Below are 13,737 nucleotides of genomic sequence, written 5' to 3'. Positions count from 1 at the left end.
TCAAGGCCTCCCTCAGCAATCGGAAACTACAGTACTCTACCTAGATACAAAATTGCTACATTATAAAATATTTCAATTGTTTAGTTATGTTAAAATTTATTTATTGCTTATTAATTTAAAAAATGTATTGATTTAAAGTACTTTATTCAGTGTGACAGTTATCAATTTGAATAAACAAGTTGAGCTTGCTTTGCAGGTTACCATTAACTAATTGTTGCCATTAACGTCAGACACATTTAACAAAAACAGTAAGTTTATATTTTTTTTATAATTTAACAAAACGGCATATTGTATTTTATTTAATTATTTTTTTACAAAAGATGTTTTACATACGTCACTCACAGAGGAAAATTATGATTTATAAAATTGACACAATTTGCCAACACACATCAGCATATTGTTGGCCAACGTTTGCTTCCTGGAGGACAGGAAGCGAGTTACGACACTATGGTGAAATTCAGCTGTTATTGAAATGAGTGAGAAAAAAAAAAGAAAGAATTAAAAAGAAAAAGCTATCACATAAACTCAGACATGTACAACAGTACCATTATTACAATAGGGATAGACAGATTGCTAGATAAATATTTAGATATAGATATATTAGAGGTAATAACAAAGTTATTCAACATTCATAAACAAAATAATAAAACGAATAGTACTATGCACACTGTGTTGGCACCTCCCACCTCTGAAAAACTACAAACCCACAATCCTTTGCGACTGGCAACATTTTTTGTCTACGTGGGAAGGGAGTCATCCCGATTCCCGACGACTGTCAACAAATATTCAACGAATTTGATGTATGTGCAACGCTGGAAGTAACCGTGGCATGACAGGACGATTTGGAGGCGAACCCGCTGACGTTTCTAAACATGTGGCTCAAACCTGAAGAGATACTGCTGAAAAACGCCTTTAAACTGTGGGTCACCGAGAAGGATAATGAGTATTTTGTGCTTCAAAGGAGGCGAGGGTACGGTGAGGGTGCAGGCGGCTTGACAGGTAATAATAAATAATTCACCTCCTCGCATGTTTGGCAGCTCTTGTCTTTGGGCTACGAAGTTATGCTCGCCAGTCACGAATGTGTCAGTTCGTCGTACGTGTCCGCCGACATATAAACAATTGCGTCCTACTGTATGCAGTAGCATGGTAGAAATGCACTGCAACAGGTTTAAAGCCAAATTGTTAACAGGTGGCTTGTTTTAACATTGTTCTCTGCTTGACAAAGTGATTTTTTTTTCCTAGCATATGGTTACTTGATGGTTTGTAAGAGATGTCTGCACTGGCCTGTAGCAATGCTTCAGGTTAGCCTGAGTAATTAGGACATGATCGTACACAATATCTCGTAGGAGGAATCATTTATTTTGCATTGGTTTAGCAGAAGATGATGTCTAAGTGCACGTTGTTTACAGCGCCAGATCACTTTATTTTGACGTCACTAAGGGGTTGAAGAGTTTTCCAAGCAGTAGTTGGTAGAGGAGCCAAAAAGTGTAAGTCGCGAACGTAATGTAACAGATTAAAAAAAAAATTCTATTCTGAAAGTAGTGTTTCTTGGCAGTTTAAGATCAGGGGATGCTTTGAGAATAATTGTCAATTTGTTTTGTATATGTGAAGCCCTTTGAGACTGCTTGTGATTTAGGTCTATATAAATAAACTTAACTTGACTTGTTTTTTCCAAACAGAAATACTCAAATCCTGTAAATAAGTAAATCGTATGTTTCATGAAACTACCGTAAGAACTACAGTTTATTCATAAAGTAAAGTAAACACAAAGCAGTAAATGTAGGTCGTTACCACCTAACTCTGGTTTAAAGTCATTGTAATGGCAGACTTGTATCCGGGACAATAATAAAGCTGTCAGGAAAAATGTCTAGAGTAGACACTTTGATATTGACTTGTGATGACATTCTGGCAATTGGACTAACTGCAGCTGATTGATGCATCAGAAGCCCGCTACAGCTCGAGGGCCTTTTACGTCTCAAGCATCGCTTAGGCTTATATCTCTTCAGTACAATGAGATGAACCTTGTTGCCTCCCATTGAGAGCATGATGACGCATGATATTTTGTGACAATTTTAATTCTGCAACTGGAACACGCTGAGAAGTCGTGCACCCACAGCCGCAAGGACAGTGTAAATCTGCAGTCCATCTTGTTAATTATTAATGAAGGGCATATGAGAGCGAAGCCTTACAGTGTCAGATGTGGTCGTTGCATTTCTGACGTAGAGTGCAGACTCCATTTCATCCTATCAGCTTGTTTTTTGGAAACATGCATGAAGAAATATCACTGTGCTTTATGTTGCAGGTCTCCTTGTAGGAACGCTGGACACAGTACTGGACTCCACATCCAAAGTGGCTCCTTTCCGAATACTGCACCACACGTCGGATTCACAAGTGTATTGGTCGATAGCATGCGGTACAGTCTTGTAATAACATTCCATTCTTGCTGAATTTGAACTTTTACGTTGAATAAAAAAATGTTTTTTTTGCACTTTGTAATCTATTCCCATCAGGGGTCACAAAGGAGGAAATAGTCCAGCACTGGGATTGGCTGCTGCAGAATATCATGAGGACCCTCTCGGTTTTCGATTCCAGCGAGGACATCACTAGCTTTGTGCAGGGCAAAATCAGGGTACCAAATACGAAGGACAAAATGTCCATTTTAATCTTTAGACTGATATCACTGTACTGCATTTGCATCGTATGACCCCAGCAACTTAATATACTTAGTATTTTGTATTTCTCAGGGTCTGATTGCTGAAGAAGGAAAGACGTCCCACAAGCTGGAGGACGATCCTGAGAAGTTCAGAGAGGCATACTTGAGGTTCGAGAACTGGTTTGCGCTACCGCCGGAGGAGAAGCTGGTCACGTATTATGCCTGTAGTTACTGGAAAGGCAAAGTCCCCTGCCAGGGTTGGCTCTACCTCAGCACCAACTTCCTCTGCTTTTATTCCTACCTGCTGGGAGCTGAGGGTGAGAAAAGGCTGTGTTTGCTGTTGCATCACCCTTGCATCTTAGTTTTCTTTTACATTTTCAAATTGTAGTCCGTTTGCGTAATGCAACTGCTTGGAAAACAACTTCCCCAAATACTTTTTAATGTATTCCCCATACCTTTTTTTGCTCATCGTCCACGCTTCTACAGCCAGTAGAGGGAGCCTCTACTTCTTAAATATTATCTGCTAAAAAATATGATAAGTGACGAGTCAAGGTTGAAAGCCACTTTCTTTTCTTTTTTTTTAAGGTGATGGCTGTTTAGTTCTGGAAATATTAAAAGTTTCTTACAACATATTTGTATTTCAATTCAGCTATTACCCTGATAATCATGCATTTTCCCTTTTGCTTGCACCTGTAGTGAAACTGGTCATCTCCTGGGATGAGATCTGGAGGTTGGAGAAAACATCAAACGTCATCCTGACTGAGAGCATCCACGTCATGGCTCACGGGGAGGATCACTATTTCTCCATGCTGCTGCACCTCAACGAAACATTTGTCATCATGGAGCAGCTAGCTGACTACTCCATTAAGCGCCTTTTTGATAAAGAGGCCTTTGAAAAAGAGAGAGCACTCTCAGACCCACTGCAAATAACCAAGAGGTGCTTGTTTTTCCAATTCGTCATATCTTGAGTCACGTAGCATTTCATCAGTTCATACCAATTAGCGATAGAGCAGATCAGATTCAAAATTGCATCCCATACTATGCACAGCTCGATGATAATTCGTCTGCAAATGCACCCGCCCACTCTCCAGCAGCAAAACACTTTCTTCAGCCCACTTATTCCCAACACGCAACAATATATTTGAAACAGGCATACAATTTGTCGTTGTAAAAATATCTTATGTATAATATAAACTATCTCTAGTTTTGTTACGCTTGTTGTCTTTTCAGCCACATATTGCACACAATGAACTGACTCGAAAAAAAATCTATTAATAACACTCGCATGAGTTGAAAGTGTTTTTGTCATTTAGTGTTCATAATATTAATCATGCCATTTTATTTTCCTCCCACAGAGGCCTAGAGGCTCACGCAAAAAGTGAGCAGTTCCGGACATTTTTCAGGCTTCCCAAAGAGGAAAATCTGTTAGAAGTGCACGAGAGTTTCCTGTGGGTGCCTTTCAGCCATTTTAATACACTTGGCAAGATCTGCCTATCTGAGAACTACTTGTGTTTTGCCAGTCAGGACGGGAGCCAATGTCACATCATCATTCCAATGCGCGAGGTAGAACACCCAACGGTGTTATTTGATTTATTCCATGCTGACACTTCCTTACGCCACACGTAATATGATGAAATGACTTTCTGTCCCGGCCATCGCCACCGTTTTCTAGGTCGTAAATGTTGAGAAGCCAGATACCAGCAGCCGTGCTTTAACAGTGTATGTGCGTGGGAAAAGAGCACTCCGTTTCACCGAGGTGCGGGACTACCAACGTCTGGCGACAAGTATTCGCAGCCGGTGTGGGATTAGTGCTAGCCCGCAGCACTCGGCATCAGCGGAGGTAACAAGTCAACTCTTATTAATTCAATTTTTTTCCCCAAACATCACACGTTTCCATCCTTGTCGCTAAGGTCATCCGAGGCGAATGTCAGTCGCTCATCAACCACTTTGAGGACAACCCAGACGACGTGACACTTATGGTGGGCCAGAAAGACAGCAGCAAGGCAGTAAGCACCGAGGCGCTCATGACTGTTTTCCACCCCCAGGATGTTGAAAACCTTGACCCTAAAATGGTATGAGACAAACACACTAGCATTTAAGACAAAGTCACGAATGACTCAAGACTGACACATGTCGTCATCAACAGCTTAAGGAGAAGATGAAGGAACAGTCTTGGAACATCCATTTTTCCGAATATGGCCGCGGTACAAGTATGTTCTTCACCAGGAAGACGCGTGACTTGATTGTCCGTGGCGTTCCCGAAGCCTTACGAGGAGAGCTGTGGATGCTTTTCTCGGGTATTTATTTATTTTTTTACATCAAACCTCCTCAACCTTTTGACATCATAATCATTGTTGACGCACCGTAATTGATAAGGAGCCGTAAACGACATGGCGACTCATCCTGGATACTATACGGAGCTGGTGGAGCAGTCTCTCGGCACGAGCACGTTGGCTACGGATGAGATTGAGCGAGACCTTCATCGCTCTCTGCCAGAGCATCCCGCCTTTCAGAGTGATACGGGAATCTCCGCCCTCCGCCGAGTCCTCACCGCATACGCGTATCGAAACCCTAAAATTGGCTACTGCCAGGTAAACCCTTTTGGTTTTATCCATCACATGTTGTTAACAAAAAAGACAAATCATTGAGGCGGCTCTGTCGATTTTAATTGTGTGGAATAATGTAGTCCTGTCTTTTTTTTTTTTTTCTTTCTGAGGCCATGAACATTCTGACCTCAGTCTTGCTGCTCTATGCCAAAGAGGAGGAGGCCTTTTGGCTATTAGTTGCTGTCTGCGAGAGGATGCTACCAGATTATTTTAACCGGAGAATTATAGGTGAGAAGGAGGCAAATTAATTAAAACAATTAATCGCTCGTGTATCACTTGTTGTGACAATATGGTGACTTTGTTTCTCCAGGGGCTTTGGTCGACCAGGCTGTTTTCGAGGATCTGATTCGAGAGAACCTCCCCCAGCTGGTGGAGAACATGACAGACCTGAGTCTCTTCTCATCCGTTTCATTGTCCTGGTTCCTCACCCTCTTCATCAGCGTGCTGCCCATCGAAAGCGCCGTGAACGTGGTGGACTGCTTTTTCTACGACGGCATCAAAGCCATTCTGCAGCTCGGCCTGGCCGTGCTGGATTACAACATGGAAGCTCTGATCAGCTGCCATGATGACGCTGAAGCTGTCACCATCCTCAACAAGTGAGTATCAACCAGTCCAGATCGCCTTATCTGCAAAAGTACTCTGAATTCACATTGAAACGTTTTTGATTTGTAATTTGCTTGCAAGATTTTTTGATAGTGTGACAAACAAAGACAGCCCGTTGCCACCAACTGTCCAGCAAGCCCCTGTAAACAACAACGATAAATCGACCCGCTTAAATGTGGACATCAGTGAACTGATCCGAGAATCTTATGAGGTACAGCGGTATTTTTTTTTTTTTCTACTATAAAGTTTTTTTGTTGTTGTTGTTAACTGTGTTTTTGAATTACATTTCTCTCCTCTAGAAATATGGCAGCATTCGCTCAGAGGACGTTGAGAGTTCACGAAAAAGAAACAGGCTTTTTGTAATCCAAACACTGGAGGACACAACAAAGCAGAATGTTGTAAGTGGACACTCTATTTACCCAAAGCTCTATCGCATAAATCCATTTGCCATTTGTTGAACACAGAACAAACATTAAAACACAATGAGCACACTTGCTGCTGTCGACCGCAGCTCACAGCCAGACACTCACACAGGCTCCTTCTCCCCTTGCAATTTGGAGATTCACTATAATTCCAATAACGGGTTTCTTTGCAGATTCGTGTCGTGTCCCAAGAAGTCAAATTTACTCCTGCCCAGCTTGACGAGCTTTACAACTTGTTCAAAGTGAGTGACACACTTTGCTCTTCTCTACAAAGCAAATCCAACATGTCATCATTGCAAGTGTGTCGTTTCAGAGGCAGCATTTTCTTAGCTGCTACTGGACAATGAAGAGTCCGGCCCTGCTTCACCACGATCCGAGTCTAGCCTACTTGGAGCAGTACCAGCTGGGCTTCCAACAGTTCAGCGTGCTCTTCTCGCTGCTGGAGCCTTGGGCTTTTTGCACCAACAAGAGCACTCTTTCTCTCTGGGTTTTCCGATTAATCGACGAGAACCAAGATGGCTTGGTCAACTTTAAAGAGTTCTGTTGTGCTCTTGGTGAGTGTTCACGTCTCCTTTTTGTCACGGGGACACTTTTCATTCTCCTTAACTCCTTCATTCAGTAACAGTATGCTTCAACTTGTGCAGATAATCTATACTGTGGATCTTTCACAAATAAATTGAAGTTCCTCTTCAAGCTGCATCTACCGCCAGGTAAGTGACATCAATGTGTACAACAAACAAATGTCTTGAGGCGGGTTCTTTTAATTCATGACTCAAACAAAGGTTGGCTTCGACTTCTTGGTCAAGTATATGACGAATGATTTACGACACTCCCTCTGCCTTGCTTATGCTCTTCTGTCTCTTCATCTTTTCCTCTCAGTGCGCTTACAGTGAGTCTCTTCTAGCTTTCACAGGTAGTCCTTTGCACGAACAGGAAGAAAGACTCCCAAGCTTTTTCGCAACGACAGGAGGCTCTCCTCACTTGAGTAGATTTCCTGGTTAGCGTCTTGACTGCTTCTTCCTTCCTTCACGTTTTTTTTCCCATCCTTCTAGACATCAATTTTGACATCTGAGTGATGTTCTTATTTGCTCACATTTAGCACATATATTTCAGATTTTGATCTTCCAGAAGATGGCGTGATTAAGAGAAGTCCTGAACGAGGTACTCTTACAGGCATATGTAGTCAATTTGTACCAATGCCAACATTTTCCCAGTGTGTGACATTAAATTTTGCCTCTGTGTAATTGATAGGTCGAGGGAAAGTGGATCTGCAGGCCTACTTGAAACAATGGCAGAATGAAATACTTAGGAAAGAGGAAACTATTAAGGACCTGCCTAGAATTAATCAGGTAATTAAATTTACCGCAACTAGTGCACAAATTTCCAAACACACCCTAAGTATGGTTTATTATAATTTTTTTTTTTTTTTAAATCTTAGGGTCAGTTCATTCAGTTCTCCAAGACCTTGTACAACATTTTCCATGGCGATCCAGAAGAGGAGTCTCTGTACCGCGCAGTAGCCCACGTAACCAGCCTCCTTCTGAGGATGGAGGAGGTGGGTCGGAGGCTGCAGGAGCCAAGCAGCCCGGCCGCATCCTCAAAGCCCACTCCTCCGGACGGGGAAGACCAAGCTCCTCTCACATCCGAAAGCTCAGACACCCCCAGCCCCCAGGAAGTTGGGCCCGAGGTCCCTGGGGAGGACTGGTCCTTTTCGTTCGAGCAAGTCCTCGCGTCGCTGCTCAACGAGCCCGAAATAGTCAGCTTCTTTGACAAACACGTTGACATTCAGAGTAAAATGACGCAAGCTCAAGTGGCCCAGCTGAAGCTAGCAGGAAATAGCAAGTAAGCTAAGCTTAGTAAGGCAGGCGAGGACTGAAGGGCAAAAAGGGCTGACATGCAAAATCCTTCAACGGTTTGATCGGTGCATGCACGCACGCAGGCAGGAAGGCGTCTTTTCGATCCTATATTGTATACGAGGTGACATTTCTGTGCCACTGTTTCCTTGTTCGTCAATCAACAGTGTTTTTTCCCACTCACAATGTTGAGTTACATTATCGCCTATTATGCAGATTTCACAGACTTGTCTCGCATTTCCTGATTGCACCCAGCCAGAATGCAATGGAGCCCAAGAAATAATATTGTCTTTATTGTACAGTGTTTGAAAAGTAGATGCCACTAAATCTGTCGAGTCGCTCACTAGAGAGCTGCTTGTAATCAACTTGGAAGGATATTTTACTTTCATCAAATCTCAGGGTGCAATTACGTTCAAATGTTGATTATCTTGCGAGAAATCATTTGAAGTTTATGACTGAGTTCAACATCAAAAGCATGTGTGTGTAGCAACATTTTGATGAGCGCCTTCAACAACATGCAAAAAGTGTGTGTTGTTTTCTATTTTCTGTATCTGTGCTTTTGCTGCTTGCGTCCCAAATGACTTGTTGCACATTGTTAGAGAAAACGCCTCCACAGCCGAGGCGTTCGGGTTTAGAAGGTTCTGGATGCTTCTAGTTTTTTCCATCTCTTGGGGCCATATACACATATTTAAAAGCATTTTTTTTTAAATAGGAAAAGACTGTTCTAGAAGTGATTGGAGCGCCAGTTTTTTTCTCTCTCTACTGCGATTGTAAGATAAGATAATCCTCTATTTGTCCCACACGGGGAAATTTCAAACCAGCATCACCTTTAAAAAAATGATAATCAATGTTTACCTGTCAAAGAAAATATTGCGTACTATCGACTACTTTGATGATGTTGGTAAATAAAGCCTGAAGCCATACTCATTATTCCAGTATGGTGGCTTTCCAGTTAAGTTATACAACAGATAAACCTATACGTGATTAAAAAAAATATATAAATATGAATAGATTTAAAATATAGATATTAAATGTATTTTTGTTATACAATTGTCTGTGACAAGAATGTATTATTATTATTGAACACATTTCAAAAGAACAGCTAACTTTTTTTTTCCCAACAAAAGGGAAAAATGCATTGTTCCGAAAAAAATTACACATGACTGCTTTGTTTTATTACCTAAAGTTAGTGCTGTAATATTTGATCTATTCAGTCATTCATATGTGCAGTTATTGTCTGCTGCATTTGCTGAGAATGTGACTTGCCAATACTTCTCTTGCCTGTTTTTTTTTTTTTATTTTAATATGTTGTTATTGTCATTGGTCCCAAGTAATAAAGAGTAAAGAGTGGTCAATCTTTTAAAATAATTTGGATCCCTTTTAGTTCTTCAATTCACTTCCTTAATATGAGATCCAATACATGGGCTATCTTCCTACAACACAGATTTATTGTATTTCATAACAGTTATCTAGCTGTTCATTTTAATCCGAGAATACAAAATAATCCTTTATCAAATGAAAGAGCAACCAAACTTTGCACCGGCAACTTTTATATAATAGGTGTTTCAATAACAGTAGGTTGGAGGAGGGGGGGGGGGAATACCATTTCGTGCAATGAATATGAATCACTTTAGAAGAATTTCCCCTCATAAATCACCAAAGTACTCAGTAAGATTTCCAGTCACCAGTGTGACTTGGTATGGATGCTCATGATGCTATTCTTGCACTGAGATTGAATCCTTCCAACCTTCTCTTTTAGTGTGCCATTAGCAGAGTCTACTCACTGAGTATCTTGAAGAACTATCGGTGAGTGCAGCTCAACTCAAAATAGCTTCAGGATAAAATGCTAACAAAGAAGCTCTTTGTAAATAGAGTCGTTAATAAAAGCATAGTGAGGGTTACATTTTGTTGCCAGACACCATAAACTAACAAATAGACTGAAACTTCCTTGACGGTCATAAACCAATAAAAAAACATCACATGAGAGAGGAATCATATTTTAAGTGTGCAGGCGTTGTCCTATTGTATTTGTCCTATGTGGGGTTTTTTTTTTTTTTTTTTCAGAGAAGTTGTTGATTTCATATTTTTAAGTCATCTCTTCGTCATATGAATCTGATTGTGTAATCTCGACACTGACCTAGAAATGATGTTAAGACTGGATATCAGGTTCTGTCGGGGTTCACTGGTGTCTTCACATTACTTAAGGCTGGGTTACACATATTCAAGAGGATTCATCAATGGGGGGTTGGAACTGGAAGGTGTCAGCAAAGTAGAACTATCATCTTGTACTTATCACTTTAAGTGATATATTTTTTTCATTTGTCTAGTTGTTCACAAAACACAAAAATACATAGTGTGGTTGTTTTGTCTGAATTGTTTGAGCATTCTTGTGCTTAGAATTTGCTTTCCCCACAGCAAGACTACAAGCATTGATCCTGCAATCACATTTAAAACATTTCAAAACACTTGCACTACAATCAGACATTTTTTTCCTACAATTTATTTATGTAAAAGCAACAGGGGAGGATCTTTTTTGGACAAAAGTATTGGGACAGCTGCTATAGACTTTTACCAGACTCATCCAAACATGCCTTTATATACACAAAGGTTGTTTTGAACTATTTTAATAATAATAATAATAATAATAATAATAATAATAATAATAATAATAATAATAATAATAATAATAATAATAATAATTTCAAAATAATTTTCATCACAAATGACAATGGCAGTACTTGTTCCCTTGCTAAAAAAAATGTGGTTTTCATGCATATTTAGCTTAAAGTCAACAATTTCAAACAGTTCTTGTCCGATCTTTTGACTCAACAGTTGGGCCCTGTGTAAAAGGTTAATACCAACTGTACTAGATGTCTTAGCAGTTCTTTGTTCTACATAGCAAGCAGACCAGTCGCCTTCAGCTGTCTCGACCAGAATGTTCCTTGAGTTTAAATGCCAGTGCCTTTTGGTACCTGTCCCTTTTGGTAGGGACTTACCCCACCACAATCTTGTCTATCATCAAAACTATTAATACTGTTAAAAAACAAACAACAGTGCTGCACACATCATCCAGAACGTTTTTGTATTTTTTTAATAAGTCCTTGTAAACATTAAACAAACAGGAACATAATGTTTGCTAAGATTTTTAATTAATTCTTGTATAAAAGTGTGCCTTGAGCTAAAAATTTCAGGAAATTTTTTTCTTAGATTATTTTTGTTGTGTCATTAAACTACCAAAGGAGTTTCGGTCAGCTGGCATGTTTTTGGAATGTGGGAGGAAGCCAGAGTAAAGTCACTCAATAACAAAAAGAACCGCAGAAATGTGAGGCAGATTTGTTAAGTCCTCACTGCTGCTCTGCTTTCTATTCATGACAGTTCATAAAAAGCATTAAGATTATTCTTTCTCGCCTCGTCTATATTTGCAGGTCATCCATCCTGCACTTGTTATTGCTGTTCTTGCTGGACTGGCTGCTTCTGCGCTGAGCTTCCACGAGCATGTCTTCAACCAAATTGGAGTTTTTCCTCTCCCGCCTATAGTCTTCATCTGTTTTACCTTTCTTCTCAGCGGCCATGTTATCTTTGTTCTGCTTATGCATCACTTTGCTGCTGTAGGGGTTGTAAGGGGGGTTCGGCTCAGCAATGGCGTATTTCGCCTCCACCGGGAAGGAGTCACGGCCCGCCGGGCGACTCGGGAAGTAGTTGTAGTTCGGCACAAAAGGGAGAACGGTTTCCGCGGGCTCTGTCTGCCTCCGCCTGTAGCGGAGACCCTGACGGCATTTGGTGAAGCCGAGATGGTACATTTCCACTAAGTTGAGCAGCAGCGAGATGCACGCCACGGCTAGCATGAAGAGGATGAAAACGGTCTTCTCGGTGGGTCTGGAGATGTAGCAGTTGACCACATTGGGGCAAGGCCAACGGTCGCAAGAGTACATTGGCTTGAGCTCAAAACCATACAGGAAGTATTGAGCTACGATGAAAGCCACTTCAAACAGGGTCTTGAAGATAATGCTGAAGACGTAAGTCCGAAGTAGCGCTCCTCTCAAGTGCACGTGACCTTGGTTGTCCTTGATGGGCTTGGCTGCTTTCTTGGCCTTATTGCCAAGTATCTGCTGATGCTTTTCACTCTGGAGAGCCAGTTCCTTCTCCTTCTCGATTAACTTCTCCTCCATGCGCACAAGATGGAGGATGTGTCCCAGGTAGATGAGAGTGGGCGTGGACACAAAGATGATCTGCATCACCCAGAAGCGAATATGGGAAATGGGGAAGGTCTTGTCGTAGCAGACGTTCTGACAACCGGGCTGCTTGGTGTCGCAAGTGAAACCCGACTGCTCGTCTCCCCAAACCTTCTCAGCGGCCGAGCCCAGCACCAGGATTCGGAAGATGAACAGAACCGTCAGCCACACTTTGCCCACCACGGTCGAGTGCTCCTGGGCGCTTTCCAGCAGCTTCCCCAAAAGGTTCCAGTCTCCCATCGTGGCTCACAAATCAATCCTCAGCTTTAATGACAAGACCACCTGGGTGGAGACAACCACATACACATGCCATGCGTTCATCAATAACATCTCTATCTCAAAGTGCTATTTGGTTCCAGCCCGCAAGGCCTAAAGACTATCAAAAGTACTGACCTACATTCTCAACCTACATTCTAAAATGTCTTGCATGAAATCAGTCTTCTCATTTCATACTGTGTCTCTTGAGCAACACTTCTTCCAGCACATACTTGTATACGGATTAATTTACAGAAAAAAAACAGAATATTACAGAAAAAAAAATCCACTTCCTAACCTTTCATTCATAAATATTACTGGATTCAAATTATATTGTTATGAAAACCTGATGCGCTAGAGGAAAAATGAAGGGCAGATAAGGAATCGGACCAAAAAAAGAAAAAAACATTACAAACGTTTGCTTGCGTCTCTGATTAAAAATAAAAATCTGTTTTTTATTTTTATATAAACTTGAATTATTTAATCATGCCCCAAATGACTTGATTGCGAGACGACAGTAAAGGGAGAATTAAGTTGCCCCGGGTAACAAATGCATGGCACTGCTAAAATATGAGTGCCGGAAAGATAACGGTTACACTTACACAAACTGATTTAATTCATTTCAAAATCTGGATGAAAAATCACATCGTTTTTATCGGTTTCATAGAAAGCTATTCAACTAAATTGGCTGGCTTAAAATAGCAGCTTTGTCTAGTAGTGTCCGCTTAAGATTTTTTTTTTAACATAAAGTATCAAAAGAATATCAAAACAAAATCCAATCAAAGGCGACTTACTTGTTTGTTTGTGAACCGCCCGGGAAAAAAAGACGCCCGAGCTTGCAGTCAATAGAATGTGATGCGATTGATCATGAATCAACTATTTGTTTTCCCAAAGGTTGTGTCTTCTCCACTCATTAAAGAGAAAATGAGCGGGGGGTGTAGGAGAGCTGGAGCTGCCTGCTGGTGGACAACTCATGCTTGAGGACAGATCTTGTGACACAAGATCCAGATTGAGGTTTGTAGTTTATATTTCAGGATATGTTAGTGGTGACACTGCAGCAGATAACCTGAAAGACACTTGTGCCTGTCCTTTGGGACTCTACAGAGCACCTGT

At 41.0% G+C, this 13,737-nt stretch overlaps 2 protein-coding genes across 3 annotated transcripts; one reads left to right on the top strand and one right to left on the bottom strand.

Annotated features, from left to right (window-relative positions):
* Positions 1–717: 717 nt before the first annotated feature.
* Positions 718–9,505, top strand: tbc1d8b (TBC1 domain family member 8B). Of its 2 annotated transcripts, XM_049742110.2 has the most exons (21): positions 718–999; positions 2,303–2,413; positions 2,511–2,629; positions 2,745–2,970; positions 3,350–3,590; positions 4,009–4,216; positions 4,326–4,493; positions 4,564–4,725; positions 4,800–4,950; positions 5,030–5,244; positions 5,370–5,487; positions 5,570–5,855; positions 5,944–6,073; positions 6,162–6,260; positions 6,458–6,526; positions 6,598–6,838; positions 6,929–6,994; positions 7,189–7,281; positions 7,398–7,445; positions 7,536–7,633; positions 7,723–9,505. In XM_049742110.2, the coding sequence occupies exons 1-21, from the start codon at positions 873–875 to the stop codon at positions 8,128–8,130; spliced, it is 3,384 nt and encodes a 1,127-aa protein (XP_049598067.1). In that variant the 5' UTR covers positions 718–872; the 3' UTR covers positions 8,131–9,505. The 2 variants fall into 2 exon arrangements, with proteins under 2 accessions (XP_049598067.1, XP_049598068.1); XM_049742111.2 differs by lacking the exon at positions 7,189–7,281.
* A 1,704-nt stretch (positions 9,506–11,209) lies between these two features.
* Positions 11,210–12,609, bottom strand: gja2 (gap junction protein, alpha 2). The gene has a single exon (XM_049742157.1). It carries the CDS (start codon positions 12,607–12,609, stop codon positions 11,551–11,553), a length of 1,059 nt encoding a protein of 352 aa, XP_049598114.1. The 3' UTR covers positions 11,210–11,550.
* Positions 12,610–13,737: the final 1,128 nt, after the last annotated feature.

This window comes from Syngnathus scovelli, chromosome 15, assembly GCF_024217435.2.
Source record: "Syngnathus scovelli strain Florida chromosome 15, RoL_Ssco_1.2, whole genome shotgun sequence".
NCBI classification, from domain to species: Eukaryota; Metazoa; Chordata; class Actinopteri; order Syngnathiformes; family Syngnathidae; genus Syngnathus; species Syngnathus scovelli.
Note: the sequence above shows the minus strand (reverse complement) of the source record. Positions and strands in the feature narration are given on the sequence as shown.